Below are 21,232 nucleotides of genomic sequence, written 5' to 3' on the forward strand. Positions count from 1 at the left end.
TTTCAGCTCCCCCAGGTAATAAAACAGTCTAGTGCATGTTTTAATTTCAGTTGATTTGTTTCTTATTAAATTTTAAGCAAAAGTAAAACAATTTGTAAGCTGCATTAACATGATTTTTTTTTGCATGAAATTGGCAAGTTCCATATTTGTGTTGCTAATTTTAAGATTAAAGAATTTCAGTCTTATCTCAAAGTTAAAACTTCTTTGCAGTTTTGCTGCTGTAGTGACCAGGTGTTATTTATCCCCCCAAATGAGATTATCCCCAGGTCAAACTCATTGCTGACAATGTGGACCAAGCGCTGACACCATTGGTATGGGGACAGAACAGCCCTTAAAGAGGGTCTAGTACCCCGTGCTCTCGAAGCAGTTCCCACCGGACTCCTCGACGGATCCAACTGAACGCTTCCTCCTAGCCCACAAAGCACATGTAGACTGGTTGGACCAACTGTTTGGGTGCTCCCTTCAGAACCCTCCTGAGATTTAGAGCCAGTCCACAGTTCCATGATCAGGATGAAAACCACACTCCACCTCCTGAATCCAAGGTTCAGATTAGCCCTAATTTCCAAAAGTTAACCCAGCAGGATGGTGTCTGTTTGGCTAGAGTACCTGTGAGTCTCAGGAAAAATATTTGGTTCAAAAAACTTACAGCAGTTTACTCAAAAGGGGCTTTGTTAATGTTTGCACAGCATGTTATAAGCATTTAATTTCCAAATCACAAGCCCACTCAAACAAGAGTATTTTTTTAAAAAGGATTTTTCCTTTTTCTCCTATAAGAAAATATCATCAGACACAATGTGCATGCGGCTTCTTTTTGACAGAATTGACAGGTGATTTCATACCAGACGCAAGGCTTTTTGCTGCAGTTAAAATGAGCCCACAGAGAGTAAAAAGCTCCTCGGGGTCCAGAAAGTGATATGATTCGCGAAGCTCTGCAGAAACTAAACACACTCCATCCTGAAAGGTGCTTTCAGAGAAAGCACAAAATATGAAAAAACTCCCGTTGCCTCACAAAAACAACTCCTGCACATCCCTCTGCACGCTAATTATCTGGTGATGGGATTGAGCACAGATTAGCACACTGCAGCTGTTGCATGTAAAAGGCACTCTGAAAAATGTCTTTCACCCAAAAACAAAGCACAATTTTACTGAGTGAATATTACAGCAGCATCTTTTATTTTTGTTATTTGTTTTGTTTAATTTGCAGACTCGTCAGATTGGATTGATTCATAATAGAAACCGAAAAGTAATTGGATTGAGAGGTATCAGTGTTTGTAATTATTCTGTCTTCAAAGCAGAAATCTGGATGCAGCTCTCAGGCTGGGAGTGCTTTTATCAGCTGTGAGATCGAGATTTGAGAAATAAAAACTTGTCTTTGCCTTGATTAAAATCACAGACTCATTTACAAACCAGATTAGGCACACTTCTTATAGATGAGACTGAGACTTCGTAGACTTTGAAGTCACATCAGAGAAGGTGAGGATAACTCGAGAGGCTGAGGAGTGGCTTGTTTGATTTTTCTTCTTCCCGTTGTCTTCTGTGTGGGACCGAGGAAAGCAGATCATTTGTGTTTATGCAGCCCCTGTGTTGTGCAGTGTTTTGTTGAGGAGATCAGGCTCTGTATACTCCCACGGTTTTCACATGGCGTGCAGGCTGCTGTCACCAATGACTGACAGAAATGTTAAAGAGTTGCAGCATTTCACAGGTTGTACTTCCACCTTCAATTTAATAAACCCTCAAACTTCAAACCATTTTATGCTAATTTGTTCTGCCTGTTTTTTAATTAATGATTATTATTTTTTTATCTTATGTAAAAATGCATAGTGAACTCTAACCCTTTTAAACACAATCAACATGCAGACAATATTTTTTTAGAACAGCCTCAGTTGTCAAATTATGAGGCTAAAATGGATTTATTAGTACCCTGTAATAAACAGCACACAGTGACCAAGCCTTTTCTCATCTGCATATCATTTCCTCACATCTTGGCTTTCAGGAGAATTTTTTTTTCTTCTTCTTTTCATTTCATACATTCTGCCCTGTAAATACTGTTTATGTTTTGTTTGTTTTTCTTATTTTTCTTCTGTTTTTCTTGTTTTTGCACCACCACACCAAGACAAATTCCCTGTATGAGCAAACTTACTTGGCAATAAAGTCCCATTCTGATTCTTACTTAGATTGGAAATTGGACATAACTGTCAATTTAACTAATCATCTAAAAGCCTGATAGGAAGTAGGTTCATTATAATATCTAGGTCAAAATTAAGGTTGCACAGCAACATAGAAGTGATAGTCTGGGGGAGGGGGTGATCTAGTTTAGTTTTGAGGGTAATTGTCAAGATTTTTTTATATATCAAGAGTGAATGAAGTTTTAAATCCCTTCAGTAATTCAGGAAAAGTTTCAGATCTGTTCTTATCGTGTGTTTCAGGAACACAACACTTCGTCCAGCATGACAGACAGTCAAATTCAATCAGGGAAGAAGTGTGAATATGCCATCTGCGTCCATGTGACAAGCACACAAGCAGAGCTTTTCTTCGTCTGTGTGGCGTTTCGTCCTTGAGTTTGTCCCCTCCTTCTATTTTTTGCTCTCTCGCTCCTCCTGGCTCTGCATTGGCCGTGTGAACCATCTTTCCCTTGAGCCGAGAGGATGCTTCAAATTCTAACACACTATGAACCTGAAGGATGCTTTCACCCACTCCGATTATTTGTACAATCAGTGTCTTGCGATGGCAAAAGGAGACGAGGCGAAGCTGCAGCCGGTGGGCCCCCAACATGTGCAAAAGTTGATGACGCAAAGTCAAACGGATCAGATCAACCTGAAGTCATCTGCAATGTCAAGCTCTGATCAAATCATCAGAGCATGACCTCAGCAGGTCTTCTATGATGAAGCTCTTCTTTGTCTTAGTGTAAAGTAAATCATGATGTCACTTAATCCAAACCGGATTAAATAGCTCTACTATCAGGCTGTCCCAGTTCCACACTCAGAAAACACTGAGGTTATTTTTATCTCTTCAGCCACACTCACACAAGAAGCAGAAAACAGCATTACAGCACAGTCGTTGCAAGCTCTTCATTGCCTATAAATGCATAATGTGATCACAATGTCAGACACACAAAGCATTAAACTTTTGTTGCTGGCACAAATGCCTCAAGGCAAAACCTCCAGTGTATTCAGAGGTTTCACTCAAATGAAATAATCTAATCTTTTCCGGCGTGCTGTAAAAGATAATTCTGGTTCATTTCAGCTGGATGTATTTTCCATGCAGCTGCAGCATGTAACAGCACTTACATGTGACAAAGTGCATATAAGCAATAGGCAGACAAAACAAAAGCTTTGCTCCCTCAGAAATGAAAAAAAAAAAAGACTAGACAAGCTGGCCAGCACATCAGGCAGCTTAGAAAAAAAGATGAACAAATCAAGGTAATTATAGGGAAACAGGTTATTGTAGCAAGATGATCTGTCAATGAGAAGTACCGAAATTGAGGAATAAATCAAAACTAAAGTGTTCCTTCAATTTCTCTGATTCAGTAAGTTTACATGCAGTTATGTTGAGCTGCAGTTTTGGCTCAGCTTAGTTAGAACTCCCGTCCTAGCATATCCCCTCTAGAATAAATAAAGCTTTTTTTTTTTATTATTTTCATAAAAACACAGGAGAGGAACAAATTTATATCCCATGTCTACCAGAAAATGTTCAAGACAATCTGAAGCTTCTAACTTTCTCTGTTGGAAGTCATCATACTTGTAAGTACAGCTGAGTCCACTGCAAGTGTCTTTCAGTCAGCTAAGTCTTGATTTTGTAAGATAATGCCATGTAATAAAATCAGCATTCTACTAGAGCAGAGTCTAGAGTTGACAAGTGGCCTTAAAGCAGCACAACATAAGTTTCCAACCCATTGGTGTTTTTAAATGTGTTTATGACACACGGACATTCATTGAACACATTCATGGAGCAATTGTTGCTCTGCAGGGTTCTGAGGCCTAGAAACTGCACTTCACATGACACTGCATCACACACTAGCAACTGGATATCAACTAGAGATAGGCATTTCAAGTGATTTTTTATGTCAACTAGTCCAGTTAAAATAAATTAGTCGATTAGTCATGACACATTGTGACATCATCAATAATGAAAAGAATGCTTTGTAAAATGGGTGTTTTATAATGTGTGTGCCACACAACCATTTTTATTTTGTTTTTGTAACATTCTGTGGGTTCTTGCGTACTTGTACAATAGGTAGATAAGAAAAGGGGGTCGGGGAGATGCCAGGATTGAACCTGGCTGGCTGCATCAAGAGACTATAGCCTCTCTATAGTAGGTGAGGAGGACTTGCCAGGTGAACTAAACACAAAGGAGCAACAAAATCAATTATCTCCTCGTCTTTCCATCTGGTCTGTTTGCTCCTAAAGTGCAACATTGCTGTAATGGTTTAGCAACCGTGCTTCTCTGTTGCTTCCACTATCAGTGAAAAGTCTGGCAGAAACATCTGTTAAACTTACTCTGCCTCCAAATCAATGTCCAGAGGCAGAGACGAGATGATATCTTCTGTGCTGAAGCTACAGTTAACTTCAGGGTGTACTTCCTTCACTTCATCCAGCGATAGGGTTTCTCACAGCTAAATTTCTCTGCGTCAACGCCCCCAACTCTGACTCAGACCTGTGTTGTGTGTTAGACCATCTGATGTGCTGTCATCACTCTCTCACTCTCTCTCTCTTTCTTTCTTGCTCTCTCTCGCCCTGAAAGGAGCCACATCGTTCGTTTAACACAGGGCGGTAAACAAATCTGCATCTTTCTACAATGAGACACAACTCTCCTCCAAACAAAACCAGTCGAATTTTAAAATAGCATAGCAACTTGTGCACTGTTTCGGCTACTGGACTAGTCGATTAGTCAATAACATCTTTAATATCAACAAGCCGGTCATTTTAAAAGCGCACTATGACTGATTCAGCAAAAAAAAACCACGAGAACATTATCAGAGAAAACAGGAAAAAGAAAGAGAGAACATGTCAGAGCAGAGACAGGGTGGAACGGGGATGCTGAACTAGTGTTCGTTAGGGAGTACCAAGGTATGAAAAACTGGCAAAGTTCAGTAGTGAAACTTTAATAGGCAGCTGTTCAGTCACGATTTCTGATCTATTTGGCAATCTGAAAAAAAAACAAGCAACTTTATTGGAGTGCCAGATGTATTAATATTACACTTAAAATGTATCACATATCTTGGAGCTGTTCGTTATCATAAAAAGCTTCCTTCTCTGTGTACTAGACAGTAGCTGGTGAACATGTGCAGAGTGCCAACACCAGTTTTACTATTTCAACATTCAGTTGCATCATTTGGTTGCCTTAGTTTAGTTTTGAGAAGTTTGATTTCATACAATCTCTGTCTAACATGTTTACGAGCATTTTAAAAGTCTGGTTTTAGTTTTTTTTTTCTAGTGTCATGTAAATATGCTTAATGAGCTCAACTTTTACCCCAGTTTGTTCCCTACTGTGTTCCAGCCGCTTCCTTTTAATGAGACTTTTTAATGGCTTGGAAACTGAACATGCTAATTGTTGTTGTTTTTCCAAAGGAATCAGTGTTTATTCTGGTTGAATCCAAGATTTCAGCTGCTCAGCAGTGCTTGGTTGTTGTCTGATTCTCCTCTTCATTATTCTCTATATATTTACAGTTGCAGACTGATGTCGACTGCCTGCAGGCAGGCCAGTCAAGCACACAAACTCTTGTATGAACATAGTGGACTGTGTTGAGTGATAATAATTGAATTAACTGTAAAACTGGAATATTTTTACTTGTTTGGCTTCTTTTCACAAATCAGACTTTAAAATCTGATTTTAATCCTTGTGATGAACCAACCATTGTTGTCACAGGTTTTAATGCAGCTTAAGAGCCCACAGAAGTCTGCACAGATGCTGCAAGAGTACAGTTCACAATGCTTGACAATACTTTTTTCATCTTCACATCACATTAATCAAAATCATATGAAACACGTTAGTTCTGATTTAAAGTTTGCCTTCTGTAAAATTCATCACTGTTTCTGAAAAAAATCCGGGGTGTGATATATCATTACTAAAATGTGATTAAAGAAGGATTAAGCCAAAGAATCTGGTTTTATAACAAATTAAGAGTATGAGACAGCATGCATGGGGAAGATCAACTTCATTAGTATTAAGTGGCACCTGGCAAGAATGAATTATTTAATTATGTTTGCATTGAGGACTGAATTTAAAATGGTTGATTTTTTTGCTGGTGCTTGTTATGATAACATTGAAAACTTTATTTATTTATTTATTTATGCATTCACTTATTATTCATTTATTCATTAATTCATTTTTTATGTATTTGAAAAAGGAGCTCAAGACAATAAGAAAAATGTTGTTAATGATGGCGTGTATCAAGATATGTTATTTTATTAATCTTCTTGTACATGTTTTGAAAGTATTCTGCAGAGTTGAGCACAGTTAGTGTAACAGCTGCCGTTTGTTTGGTCAGAAAAAGTAATGTAGAGAAACTAAAAGAAAAACCGGCATGTAGCAGAGCCCAAGCCACTCCTTCCCCACCTTTATACGCGGCCATGCAAATTCATATCATACTTTTGATCCTCACTAATAAAAAGGAAAAAAAGATCAACCCACTGAATTGTAGGAAATTGACTTCAGTATCTCACCACAGTATAACAGAGCTCTGCATTCAAATGTGTTGTCTGTCTTAATATGAAGTTTCATCAGCTGTATTTGTCTTCATTGTGCAGTGAATGATCAAACCTCATCTGGATTTCAGCAGATTTAACATCATACTTTTTAAAGTGATATTTTAATTATTTTTATTAAGTTAACTGGGGAATCCAGACATTAACAACTGGTTCTGCTTATAGAGAACAAAACTAAACATGCTCACTTGTTGGATTTCCCTTCACTAGTGAAGCAAATTTGAAGGGATCTTTTGAAAATAAGCAGAAAAGAAAAAGGAATCATAAACATTTCCATTAACTGGTTTGAAGTGGATTTGTATTTTTTTTTTTAACCCTGTCCTGTCCAGCATCCTAACATACAGAACGGTGGTCTGTGTGCCATATTTTGCTTGACAGATTTGCTCTACCAAGGGAGACATGTTATATACATGCTGCCCTTGATATTTTTATTATTTTTTATTTTCTTTAGTCTTTATATGTCAGTGCCGAACCTGACAGGGAGATAGAGGAAGAGAAAAAAAGAAAGGGAGAAAAGGACAGGATTTAAATGTGGAAATAACAGTTGTCTATGCTGCCCAGAACATATCACAAAAAAAAACAAAAAAAACAACAACATAAACTACCACAGTACTACATGATACCAAAAGAAAAATAGGATGATGATATAAAAAATTACAATAGAAATCAAACGTACCTGCAGACAAACGTACCAACACACAAACATCAGCAAGTTTGTGAGCATGCACGTGTTAATATGCATGTGTGGCCATGCAACAAGGAGGAAATGTGTACCCGCAAGGGGGCCGCGATCACGCCACACCCTGAAGCATCAGCGGGGGACGGGGGGGGGGGGCCCGAGGCCCCAAAGGCCAAGCAGATCCACAGAGTACCAAGCCCGGGACAGCCAAAGCAGACAGAGCAGCGGCCCACCCGGACCAGAGCAGAGGGGCCCCCAGACCGGAACCCCCGGCGCAACGGGGCAGGGGCATCGGGCAGCCCAGGGTGATGGCGAGCAGGCCCAGCGGGTGCCGGGCGCTGCGGTGTGGGCCGCACAGAGGGCAGGCACCCCACAGGCCCAAGGGCTACCCATTCCCCCCAGCAGAGCCCCACCCAGGAACCCGGCGGGGCCCGACCGCCCCAGGCAAAACCACCGTGGGCCACGCCAACCCAACACCAAGGCTAGGCACCCCAGGGACAAAAACATGTCCGCAGTGCCTCCCCCTCCCAAAAAAACCCCTCTTTACCCCAACCCTTACCCATTCACCCCCCACCCCTCCCCACCCCCTCCCACCCCCACCAGGGGCAGCCCAGGGAGTCCAGGGCCTGGTGGGCCCCGGACCCGACCCTCTCCACATACACACACCCACACAACCACATACATTCTCCCTGAGGTCTCACCAGCCCCCGGATGCGGCACCGAGGGCAGCCCCCAGGGCAAACGGCGCCCAGTAGCACCCCGCACAGGACTCCAGGCAGGCACCGAACCTCCACCCCCCGGAGCCCCGAGTGCATCCCGGGACATGAGGGCGTAGGAAGACCCCCGCCCCCCTGCCCCCCAGCCTGAGTTGTGTGTGCATGAGTATGGGCTATTGATAATGCAATTAAAAACTGGAAGAAGCCATGAGATGGTGGTGGGTCCCACTGCTGCCAGGCAGCAGGACCCCCTCAGGACTCCCTCAGTGTGTGTGAGTGTGTGTTATGTGTGTAGTGCAGTACTGTTAAATGAGGTAGTGTCTAACGTGTAAATAAAATCGGGGGGAGAGAGGTCACAAAGGGAGGGGATGGAGGAAGGGCCACCTCGGTGGCTCCTGTCTGCCCACCCTCAGCCCATGTGCCCATCCCCCCGAGGCTGGATTTGTATTTTTAACAAGTGTAGGCAGTATAGGCTGCAATGCATGCAGTTATAATTTAATAGGAGTTGAAAACAGCAACTGTTGTGGACATCCACAAGAGGAACATAGAGTGAGGAGGATGAGTAAGCTCACAACCAGTCAGTCACTCTTTTTAAATAAGAATTCATTTGACACAATTTCCTGAGGTCAGAATGAAATGTCTATGACATGTTTTTGGTCACAAAAACAAGAGGCACTACAGCAGCTCCTTTTATATTGCTTTAATTTACACTTTTGGTCAAGATGGCCGATTAATAACACCACTGAGAATTCACGTCGTAAATCCTCCATCACATACTGGCCTATAAACTCTGGACTTCCTGTTGGGCCAATAATAATAATAATAATAATAATAATAATAATAATAATAATAATAATAATAAACTAGACAAAGTGTAATTCATTCAATTTTCTCTTTGTCTATTTGTATGGTGTCAGAATGTACCTAAAATGCACCAAACCTTGACAGGTGAACTTGATTTAACTTTCTCTAAACTTTTGGATGTACACGTACAATTCTTTAATGTTTAATTACTTATTGCATAACATACCAAACTCTAATAAGATGATTACACACATATGCACAGACACACACACAAAAAAATAAATAATAAAGAAGGGTATGAACTAACTGAATCAGCCACTAACTGTTTTAATGACATCTTCAACAGTCCTCTTCATCATGCTGTTCATATTTTGACATCATCAGACTAAAACAACACCAAATACATGACAAGTTATTGAGATATTGACATTATGTTGTGTTATACCAACCACAGTTGTTTGTTTTTGTTTAAAAAATCTGTTTGAGATGAAGGACTTACCATTACACGATTCAACTTAACTCTTTAGGCACCCGAGTTTTTAAAATATTATTTAAAATATTATTATTATTATTCCCATTTATTGCTGAATATTTTTTGCAGGTTAATGCAAAACTATCCCATAAAATAAAAAAGAAGCAGAACAATAACATTATAACGTATCTATACTAATAATTTACTATTAATATTATTATCATCAAGTGTAATTTTCAAAACTCATCAGTAGATCTGCTATTCATGCCATTCATCAGGGTTTTTTGCTGGCTTATCTCACAGGTGTCTTGCAAAACCTTAACCTGTTATAAAATCAGTTCAAAAGCAATTTTTATAAGAAAATGTATGCTGGAAAATGGGCTGTTGGAAACCTGATAGGAAACTTTAGGAGGTGGATGTTCTGTCACGGGTGATTTGGTAATGGAAAGGTGATTGCTATAGACTGAAGTTTCATTGTTGGTAATTTGACTTCAGTGTGTGAGATTGATGTTTTATTGCTGCGAATCTGCTCAATTCTACTCTTTCAAGTAAACAAACACCTTGAAAAAAGTGTGATTTTGTGTGCATGCTTTTGCAGATGAGACAGGGCAGATAGAGAGATTTCTGATGAGCGTTTTTAAAGGCATGTGGATGGTGCAAGTGAGTCAGCACAGTAGTGCAGAAACCTGTGAGCGTGTCTCATTCTTTGGCAGCTCTGTCTCTCGGGGCCCATAACAACTGTCAGGAGAAAAAGAAATTCAGAGATGAAGAGACAGGTGGAGATCTGCAGACACAGAGGCTGGCACCGCGAATGGTAGCTGTCAGCTGACTGCATTTGTGTGCACTGTGTTTTATGATGGATGTTGTACTCAACAGATATGCTTTACGCCATCAGGAGATACTGTGATGTGCTGGTGGCTAATAAGCTGCATCTTAAATAGTTCACTCAGACTCAGAAGTGTCTTTGCTTTGGAGAAAAATGTTACAGATAAAGGTTAGAAAAGAAAGTAAGAAGCGACATTTTGTTTTAATGTCAATCACTGAAACTAGAGAACCATATACAGCCTATTTTTTTACATTTTCAGTCTCAAACTATAGTCTTTGAGAAAAACAAAAAAAATTAAAAACTATTTTAATACATACAGTAGATTATTCATATTTTAAAAACATACACAAGAAAACTACTATATTACTCTGATAAAAGGCATGAACTTAAATGTTAAATGTTCAAAATTATGTGTGCAAACCATTTAGCCCATTTGCCTTTGATGAAAAGGCAATATGGGCATCCCTGCCAGAAAGTGTAAAATTTTGGGAAAAGTAGATGCAAATAAATCAACATAGCACATAGATTAGAATAGAAATACTTTATTAATCCCTTCAGAGAGCCCTCAGGGAAATTTGGGATGCAATGCGATTTACCAAACATAAAACTGATTGGACTGATTGATTGATTTAGTTGCCATTTTGTTGTAAAAGGTCATCGATCATTGGGTCAGGCCTAAAAGGACTCAAACTTCCGATTGACTATTTTTGTAAAGTTTTAACAGGTTTCATCCATAGAAATGGGAAATGAAAGAAAAAACAAATCTTTTTTCACTTTAATTTAAAGCAGGTGGTCAAAAAAGTTGTCATTATGTTAACGTATAGTCCCAATGTAAAATAAACATCTCACACTGTCAAAAAACAGAGGATATGGATGAAGTTCAAGAATCTTAAAATTCATTTAACAACACACGTCCTTCACAAACTTCATGGCTAGAGAGCAATCATATAAAAAAATGTCTTACTGAATGCGCCTCACATCTACACAAATGTCCTGAACAGGGCATAAGTGTTATTGTGATGTGTGAAAAGTAGTAAGTGTGGAACACATTTTTAGAAGATACTTTGGCTGTGTGTGTACTTCAAAGCACAGAGTTCTGATATTCTATTTTAGTTTCTTACATGTGCAAATCATTATGGAGTGAAAACGTTGTGTACCTCTGGTGTTTGTTGGAAACCACAGAGCTAAATGGAATCTTAACACATATGTAATTTGGATTTTGGGTTTGGCTAATGCAGTGACCTTTTGGTGGTGTTATTGGAAACAAACTAATGTGAAAGCAAGTGTCGTTCATATTCTTCTCAATGAGCAGTAATGCTGATGTGGGCCCCTCCCCCACTCCACAGGAGGCCCGGTGTTGTGCAGAAATAAGCACCCCTGCCTTGAAAAGCGCAGTGCCTGTCATGACAGGGGTGCTTGTTTTGGCACACCTGTCCTCACTCGCAGTCCCTCCCAGCTACAGTCAGTGCAGGAGGCGTTCCATGCATTCTTTTCCTACACTTTAGCTGGTTCAGTGGAGACCAGCCTGTGTATCTCAGTCAGGTGGTGTAGGCTCGGAGTCTTTGGCTTGGAGGTATGGTCATCTGATTGGACCTCTTGGGTACCTTGGTTGCACCTTTCTAGAGTTCTGTCTGTGTTGCCTTGCTGCCATGTGTTTGTAATAGAAATGACACTTTAGGGGTTTAATAAAGCTCACTTGTGATTTCTTTGTGCAAGAAACAAACCATTTTCATGAATATTTATCAGTAGTGCACTATCACTTGGTTCGGTTCATAAATTTTACATTCCCAGACTTTTGTGCTTCAGCTACAGAATCCTCCAGAGGTTTGCACAGGTTTGGTATAATGTTCCAACTCAATCTTCTCTTGAATAAATGTATATTTGTATTCAATATGGTGTGTGGTTTTGATGCAGTCAACCATACACATCCAGCTCTGTGGTGGAGTCTCTTTCCACCAATGGAACTGTGTAAAAACTGGCATTGTTAAAAAACTAAATGGATTATGAATGAGGTTTTTCATCCTTTAGGAACAAAGTTTGGGCCTCAGAGTTTCTTTTTTTACCCATTCATTGTGGTTTTTCTCTTGTCTTCTTTTCTCGTGTTGTGTGTCCACCAGTTGACATGAATGTTCAGCAGCTTTGAAGTGAGCAGTCTCTGAGGAGTGCTTTTAGATTTTCCGTTTAACCAAAAATATTTAAAAAAATAAAAGCAACTAGTAACATTGCATAAAGTAATATTATAGCAGCTGTTTACAGATGCATAGATGAGTCCTTCCCTGGCGACCAGGACTGCATAATGTGCCATTAAACCTACAATGTTGTATGTTAATGAGTATCTGTGGGTGGTAGGTGCGGTTCTGCAGATGAAAACGAGCAGAAACACAGCATGAGCTAATATATTCAGTCATTCTCCTACACAGCCCCACCTCACCTTTCTTCACCTCTAACTGCCTCACTGTCTGTTGAGCGCTTTCCTCATTATTCTGCTTTCTCTCCTTTGCAGGGAAACACTGACACTGAGCTGTTCCACCAGGATGCCAACAGAGACGGAAAAACAGAACAATTTCTATATTTGAATCGCTCCTCTTCTCAGGAATAACCCTGCAGCTTTTACATGAAGCTTATCACGCCACATTGTTAAATCCTGCTCATCACCTGTTCTCCTCCACCTCCCTCATCCTGTCATCACTGCTGCACACTTTCATTTTTCTGGAAGAAGTTCGGCGGCAGCCTTAGGGCTCGAGCTGTCACATCAATCCCCTGCCTCCCCCCTGCCATGACCAACGACAGCAGTGTCCTCAGTGTCTGGGAGGCCTCAGACTGGGCAGACACATCTCAGTGCCCGCCCTCGGTAGGCGGGGCCACTTTTCTGATTGTGGCATACAGCGCTGTCATAGCGATTGGGTTGCTGGGCAATGCAGGCCTGGTATTCATTATCGCCAGGCAACAGGAGTTGCGCAACGTCACCAACATCCTGATCGCTAACCTGTCTTGCTCGGACATCCTCATGTGTGTTGTGTGTCTACCAGTTACTGTTATCTACACGCTGATGGACCGCTGGGTGCTGGGAGAGGCCCTCTGTAAGGTCAGTAGACCACACATACCATACACATACTTCCTTTGGAAGTCAGATGGCCACGAGGTGCTGTTAATTACAAATACTCCTGGATACAGTCTTAATGCTTTAAAATGGTATGTGTGTATATATATATATATATATATATATATATATATATATATACACACCATTACATTCTTTAACAAAATGTAACAAAAAAATTAAAATATTTCTGCTTTTTTTTCTTTTTTCTCTTTAACCACATGATGTATAAAGATAATATAGTTTAAACTTCTGTTATCTTCCTGGTACCTATTATGGGGCAGAAGACAAGTATCAGATTGTGTTAACCAGTATTTAGAGCAGTGTTTTTTACCATACATTTTATGGTGAGACATTTTGCATTATTTTATGGCATAAAGTGATGCAAAATGTCTCAGAAACCATATGTACCAAATATGCAACATTGGGTTCTATAATGTTGAGAAGGGGTTGAAGGGGTTAACATCTGGTTTTACAGGGTGTATCATCACATCTATTATGGAAATATAGACGTTTGGTATCCACTAAAAGTACGGAATCTCAGTTGAAAGCTAATAAAACTGTAATTTTCTGTCTGTGTGTTAAACCAGTGCATTAACACATTAAACAGCAAACCAAACTCGTGTCTCACAAGCCAGACATCCGAGCATCTTGTTCCTTTATTTTCTTTTCTTTACTGGGTTGAAAACAAACATCAGGAAAGGAACTTAATGTCTGGTCAGCAAATACCACTCAGATTAGCTGGCTAACAGGAAGCTACATTTAGCCAACAATTTCTAACTGTTAGCACACATTTAGAACCAAATAAGAAAATAAATTTAAGCATTTATGTATGCAGCAAACCTATGTGTTAGCTAAAGTGAGACAAAGCAATATACTTTCAGACATTGCTGTCATCGGAAAAAAGCAAAAGGGAACAAACTTTGAAGTCCTTCTCATATAACTTCTCATATAACACATAGCTAGTGTTATGGGATACCATAAACTCTCATGTGGTTGCCACGAAGTCTCGCGGGGTTTCCATGAAGTCTCACGCGGTTAAAGCAGTATCAAATTAAGCATAGCTGTTTAAGAAACAAGTCTTTCCTTCCATTAACAAACATTCTATAACACGTATGAGCCATATTCCAAAAACATCACAAAAATATAACATTTAAATAACATATATGCATTTTAGTTAATTTAATCAGCTTGAGGGTATAACACTCCCCACCTGACATGACTAATGCTACTAAGCTTCTCTTGTCCTGATCTTTTTAGTCCTTTTCAGTCTTTCTTAACAGCAGGACGACATCAAAGATGGGCCTCAGGTAAGTTTTTGTGGTCCCTTGAAATCCTCCACTCTGCGGACTATTCATCACGGCTGGGAGAGATAGATCTGACCCCAGCCATAAGTCACTCATTCCTTGGTGCTTGACTTTGTCTCAGCAGCACAATGTCCCCAGGTTGCAGGACCGTGTTCAATGCTGGTTGTTTCTTTGAGAGTGCTGGCCTCTCAGAAGGTCTTTTCCAGTGAAGTTTCCTGGTGGTGCATGTAAGCCCAGTTCTTTGGTCAAAAGCATTGCTGGCGACAGCAGAATTGGTCAGGAGGGGGCTGATGAAATGGGGATCAGTGGCCTCATGTTGAAGATTGCTGATGTCTCTGCCATCAAGGTACACAGAACCTCATGTGTCAGGTGAGTATATCTACAGTATTTTCCAAAGCATAGAGTCTAATATTTTGCATGTGACCCTGATCATACGCTCCCACACTCCTCCCATGTGGGAAGCATTGGCAGATAAAGTTGGTTCCCATGTCTGACCTGACCATCTTTGAAGGGCCCCTGACTGTAAAGAGTCTGTAATGCATTGATATAGCTTGTGGCATCCATCGACTCTATAACTTCAAAGTGTACCCCCCTGGTGTTCATACATGTGAACAGAATGTCCCACCTTTTGATTTGTGCTACATCTCCTCAGGTGCATCAGGTTACCATTGTCTAGGGCCAAAAAACATCCAGCCCCACATAAGTGAAGGGTGGGGAAGTGTCAAGCCGGTCAGGAGGGAGGTCAGCCATTTTCTGCACTTCCCTCTGAGCTTCCGAGATGTCACACAATGATGGAGGACACAATTCACCAGTCTCTTACCACCAGCAACCCATGATCCAACTGCTCTGATGGCTCCTTCTGTGAAATGTCACCTTCACATGATGATGTTTCATAAGGGATTTGGTGACATGGCTGAGAGGATGACTGGGTGTTTTACCTTTGAATCTAGAGGGGCATGTCTGAGGTGCCCGCTGACCCTCAGCACTCATAAATGGGTCAAGCATCAAGATTGAACTTGAATTGCAAACTTCTCTGTTTGCTTGAAGAGCAGCATATTCATCTGGATATGTATCCCATTGAGCGATTTCCGGTATAAGCTTATTGGCTGCTGAAAGTTCTTAAGGAATGCAAGATCTACTGCACTGATGCCAGCCTTTACATGTGCATTGTGGTGTGTCTTTCCTGTAGAAAGGCACTTGATGTATCAAGAAGGAAACGGGTCTCAGCAGTTAGCGCCATGTAAAAAAAACCTAACAGAGGTGAGTCTCTTAGTTTCCAGGTAAGTAGCTAGGGCAGTTACTTGTGGCCTGACTTCCATGTCCATTTCAGGATCTATCAGTTCAAAGTTCTCATACATCTCCAGCTTTTGGAGGTTTGTAGAAGAAATTTAACCATCCTGGAACCACATGATGTCCATGAGCTGTGATGCAGCTACAGATCTGGTGGCTAAGTCAGCTGAGTTCTGTTCAGAGGAGATGTAATGCCACTGATCAGGGGATGTTGTCTGACGGATACAATGCACATAATTGTGCACATACAAATAAAAACACCTTGAGTTGTTGCAGATGTATCTGAGGACGACCTTGCTATCATAGTAGAATTTAACTGCATCTGATTTGTGGTCCAGTCATCCAAGATAAACTCTGCCATCTCAACTGCCAGAATGGCTCCACAGAGTTCAAGACGTGGGGTTGTGGGGGCTGGCTGTGGTGACAGTTTAGCCTTCCCCAGCACAAATCCAACCTTACAATGGCCCTCTTCAGTCTTCAATCCAACCACTAGTCCTATGGCCCATCGTGAAGCGTCAGAAGTTCTGTGTAAAAGGACCTTACAAGTGACATCTAAACATAGCAGCTAGGGACATGGAGACTACTTAGTTTCTCAAGTGATTCTTTCCATTCCTCCCACTTGCTTGCCTTTTCCTTAGGTAGAGGTGTGGCCCAGTCTTGAACACCAGTGGACAGTTCTCGCAGTAACTGCCAGCCTTGGCTGGTAACAGGTGCTGCCAAACCCAATGGGTCAAAGATGCTGTTGACAACTGATAACACTCTATGATGAGTATAAGACTTGTGTCTGTGCTGATGTCCCAGCACAGACCTAAGCTTCTTTGTGCAGGCAGAGTCTCATCATCTAAGTCTTGGATTCCTAAAGCCAAATCTTTGGGTTTGAAGGCTTTCATTAAGGCAATGCTGTTTGATGCAATTTTGTGGAGCTTCAAGTTGGAATCTGCAAGTGATGAACAAGTACATTTTAGCAAGTCTATGGCTGCAGCCTCTGTAGAAAGAGATATGAGCCCATTGTCTACATAAAAATGTCTTTCAGCAAACCTCCTTGTGTCATCTCCATACTGTGGCTTACTTTTCTGAGCAGCTCGTCAAAGATCATAAATGGCAACCCCTGGGAACAGGCTATTGCCAAAGACATGCACTCACATGCAAAACTCGTCTATCTGCTTTGAAAGAAACAAGTCTTTCCTTCTATTAATAAACATTCCATGATATGAATAAGAAATATTCCAAACACATCACAAGAATATAACATTTACATAACAAATGTGGCATTTGAATTAATTAAACACACTAAACACACTTAAAAATAACATACATCTAAGAAAGCAGGTACACAAATTCTGAAAAATTATTAATACACCTATTCACCCCATGGACAAATAATATCTGTCCTAAAAACCACAAATCATGGTACTTCCTTGTAACTATCTGTGTAACTATCTACGTTGATACGTAGATACGTAGATACGTAGATACGTTGCACATGCTGCGTAAGTATAAATCCACCTTAAAAAAAACATCTAAGCAAGGCTACAGGTTAAAGAAAAAAAAGAAAAAGAAAGAAAGAAAACATTTCCGAAAAGAATGTATGAAAGTGTGTTAGGATCTGATAAGACCAACGTTTTAGCTCTGAGAGGTATGTTTGGCACAAAGGAGAAAATCTCAGAAATCCCCGTTCCAGAAAAAAAGTCAGTCCAATGTTAGATGGTGCAAAGCTCAGACAAACTGCAAAAATCTCAAGATCTACATCCCAGACTCCCCAGGGCTCAGTTAGCATGTTAAATGTTAGAGTTCATGACAGTACAATCAGGAAAAGACTGAATAAGTTTGGCTTGTTTTGAAGGGTTGAAGTAGAAAGCCTCTTTTTCTATCAGATCTCTTTCTTCTTTAAGTGTTTAAAGTAAGGGACAATGAAACTGCAAAGGCAGTCTTTGTTTAAGAGCATTTTGTGCAGCTGAGAACAGTAAAAATATTATTATGTGTATTATCGACATATTTTATTTTTTATTTTTTGTATGGGAATGTAAAAGATTCACTTTATCCCTTTTGTCAATCTTATTAAAATCTGATTTGGCTGAATTCATACAGAACCAGACGTACAAAGCCAACTTCAGTGGCAACCGGTATCACATACTTGTCCGCTGTTGATCCTTTTGCTTTCTGTATAATGTGTACATAACCAACCATATCCAAATACTAATTAAGTCATTTAGCCTAGAGCTATTTTCTTGGAATTTCTTCCTGGAAACAAATTTAATAACTCTGCGAGTGCGATGCTTAAAGAAACAGCCTTGGGCTCTTTGAAGACACTTGTGAGATTTTGGAAATGTAATAATTTTCTGTGTCCATATCAACTTGCAGAGATTCCTCATCAAACTTTTATACTTATACAAGTTCTTAAAGCTTCTCAGCTCTTACTTTTCCACCCCTGCTGCAAGGTAAAATAAGTCACATTTGTGGACAAAAGGCTTATTACTTTAATTCCCTATGAAATAATTAGAAGTGTTGTTTGCTTTTACATTTATTCATGCTTAATGTAATAACAGAATAAAGATGTTGCTTCACCACAAGAGGACAGGCAAAACTTTAACAGGGGGACCATACTAAGAAAAGAAATAATTGTGTTCCTCTTGTTAACATGTGTAAGGTTTCAAGGTTAAATAACTGAATGTTAAAAACTCTCAGGTTAACATTTGGTTAATGACCCTGCATAATGTTAGTACTTGCACAATGTCTTTTAGATATGTGTAGCCAAATGTCCAACTATTTGAAGGATGACAAATTAGGAAAACACTAAAAATAAACTGGTATCATTACACCGGGTGTACATGCAGGTCTGGGAAGACATTTCTGTCTTCTTCTACCAGTGATCTGTCAACCACTCAAGGTGAAACCTGGGGGAGCCAGTCAGATTTATCAAGGAGGCCAGTGGCACCCTAGCTGCCCCTTTAGCTCTGCCCCTGCTCAGATGTGGCTTGTGGTGCATTCTGCCTGCTTTACATCTGGGTAGGGTGTAAATTGGGTGTACACATGCAAATCGCATCCAAGATTGGTGCCACTAGCAAGGGAAGTAGCTACTTTATCCAGCTGCAGACTTCGATGCAGGATGTATCTGTCAGTAACTAAGTATACCAAGGAGGAGGAGACGAGCGGCAGCTGAAGGCTTTATAATAGGCTATTCTCATGGCAAGACAGGAGTGTGCTTCAGTCTGAGTGGGGAATAATTTTACAGCCTGTTGTAATAATTGTAATTAAAAACTATGGTGTAGAACACAATTCATCCATTTATTTTCTATACCGCTTATTCCACATCAGGGTCATGGGGGTAGAATACCTGCACATAGATCTACCATTTATTGGACAGATAGTGACATGCAAGTCACATTATCATGTAGCAGACAACACGTAAAATTTTATGTCAAAGGGACATTAAGCCTTTAAGAGAGCTGAATATGAGCTGAAGTGTGTCTTTTTTTTTTTTTTTTTTTGTCTTTGTCTAATCATCTATTCAGAGCTCGTATTACACCAGCCTTTTGGAGGAACCCCATTTTCATGCATGCGCCACAACTTCGCAAGTCACACACAAGCACAAATATATTAGTGCACGTAGCGCGGTCAAAAATAAAGCAACTAGCAAAAGAAAATGCTCCGCTACAAATGTATGCAGCTTGTTTAATCAGAAACAGAGACACAGAGATCTTCTAACAATCACAAAAGAAAGCACATCAACTGGTTGTTGTATGGAGGCTCACGACACAACAAACAAACAAAGCTGCTGTCCATGGTGCTGAAGGACACAGAACATCTCGCCTGCATCTTTTGGACGATTTAATTAGTTAAATGTATGAATAAACACACAAAGCCCACAAACTAATGCTATTATTTTCAAGAAACACTAGGGACCTTATTAAAAATTAAATGTAACCTTAGAGTGGACTATTTTAGGGCTCCCCCTTAAAATATCAGCTGAATGTCTTTACAGGAGCTCCTCCTTTCAGGGGAGCCAAGCTCTCTTAGCTCCCCTGTAATTCAAACGCTGGATCTGTTACAGGTTACACTTCACTATTGCCCAGTCTTTCACTCAGAGGCCCCTGATTGACCCTATAATACCAAACGCATCATATTTAACACAAACAGTTTCTGAGACATTTTGCATTTTGTTCAAAACCCTGTTGTATCTGATGTTTGTCTTCTACTCCTAATGGACACCAGGAAGCAGAAGACTGCACAACAATAATTTTGACACATGGTAATAAATGGTAAATAAACAAACTTTTTTTTTTTACATTTTGTTAAAGGGACAAATAAAGATTACTGATAAAGACTTAGGTCAGGCTTTAAAGAGTTATGGCTTGCAATATATATATATATATATATATATATATATATATATATATATATATATATATTTAACAGTACTTTGCAAAGGTCTTCAGCCAGCTCTCATTTCTTTATGTACTTCTGGGAAAAGAAGAAATTAGTTACAGAGATTTATTGACAAACATTATTGTTAGATAATAAAAGCCACAATTCTACCAAGCCTTAGAGTAAATATTGTACCCTCTTAGACAAGCTTCTTTTTGTAATTTCCTTAAGTAGATTTCAAGAAAACATGATCCCTCACTGCATCAGTAATGTGGAAGTCTGGGCTCTGGCGAGGATTCATCACTCTAAAATCTGTTGCTAATGGTTTTCAGTCCAGTTCTTATTTCATGTGACATATTTCAGCCTTTTCTTCCTGTTTCCATTCCTTAAGAATGGCTTCTTGACAGGCATCCTACCATGGAGACCATTTCAGATGAGGGTACAGCCAGCGGTAGATGGATTGACTGAAGGTTCAGATTTTTTGTTTTTGATATTTGATATCAAAAGTTGAGATGTAAAACTAGCTCTTTGCTAAGTTGTCTATTAGTTTTAGATACAACATCTTTTCATCTCTTGGGTTAGGAGCCCTTTTTTATGGTTGAATAGGCCAGTGTTGAGTGGCTTTAACAAAAATGCACTCAGGTATGGAAACTGGACTGAAAATGAGTTATAAAAAAAAAAACGTTTAAAGAAAAACTCTGAAAGACCTTCAGCAGAACTATTGCTCAAGAACATGTTAAGATATCACGCGACAGCCTGGCTTCTAGGATGCTAAATATAAAGAAATGAGAACTGGATTAACAGTTTTGAACAGTACTGTAGGCTTAAGTAAAAGTATATTTCAAATCTTTATTATAAAGAAATTAGAAAAAAAAGTACCTGATATTAAACAGAATTGTCAGCTCATTTAATTGAACTTTTCTAACTTATCAAAGATTAATATTTCTGCCAGAATTCAACGTAATTTTA

The 21,232-nt window shown here is 39.8% G+C and overlaps 1 protein-coding gene across 1 annotated transcript in view; it reads left to right on the top strand.

The window, feature by feature from the left end:
• npy8ar (neuropeptide Y receptor Y8a) overlaps positions 1-21,232 on the top strand; it is a 61,136-nt gene that overhangs the window by 28,724 nt on the left and 11,180 nt on the right. The window contains exon 2 of the mRNA XM_041970997.1: positions 12,705-13,286. Coding sequence (XP_041826931.1) covers positions 12,978-13,286 — 309 coding nt within the window. The 5' untranslated portion in view covers positions 12,705-12,977. The remainder of the gene's footprint in view (positions 1-12,704; positions 13,287-21,232) is intronic.

This window comes from Melanotaenia boesemani, chromosome 19 (assembly GCF_017639745.1).
Source record: "Melanotaenia boesemani isolate fMelBoe1 chromosome 19, fMelBoe1.pri, whole genome shotgun sequence".
Lineage (NCBI taxonomy): Eukaryota > Metazoa > Chordata > Actinopteri > Atheriniformes > Melanotaeniidae > Melanotaenia > Melanotaenia boesemani.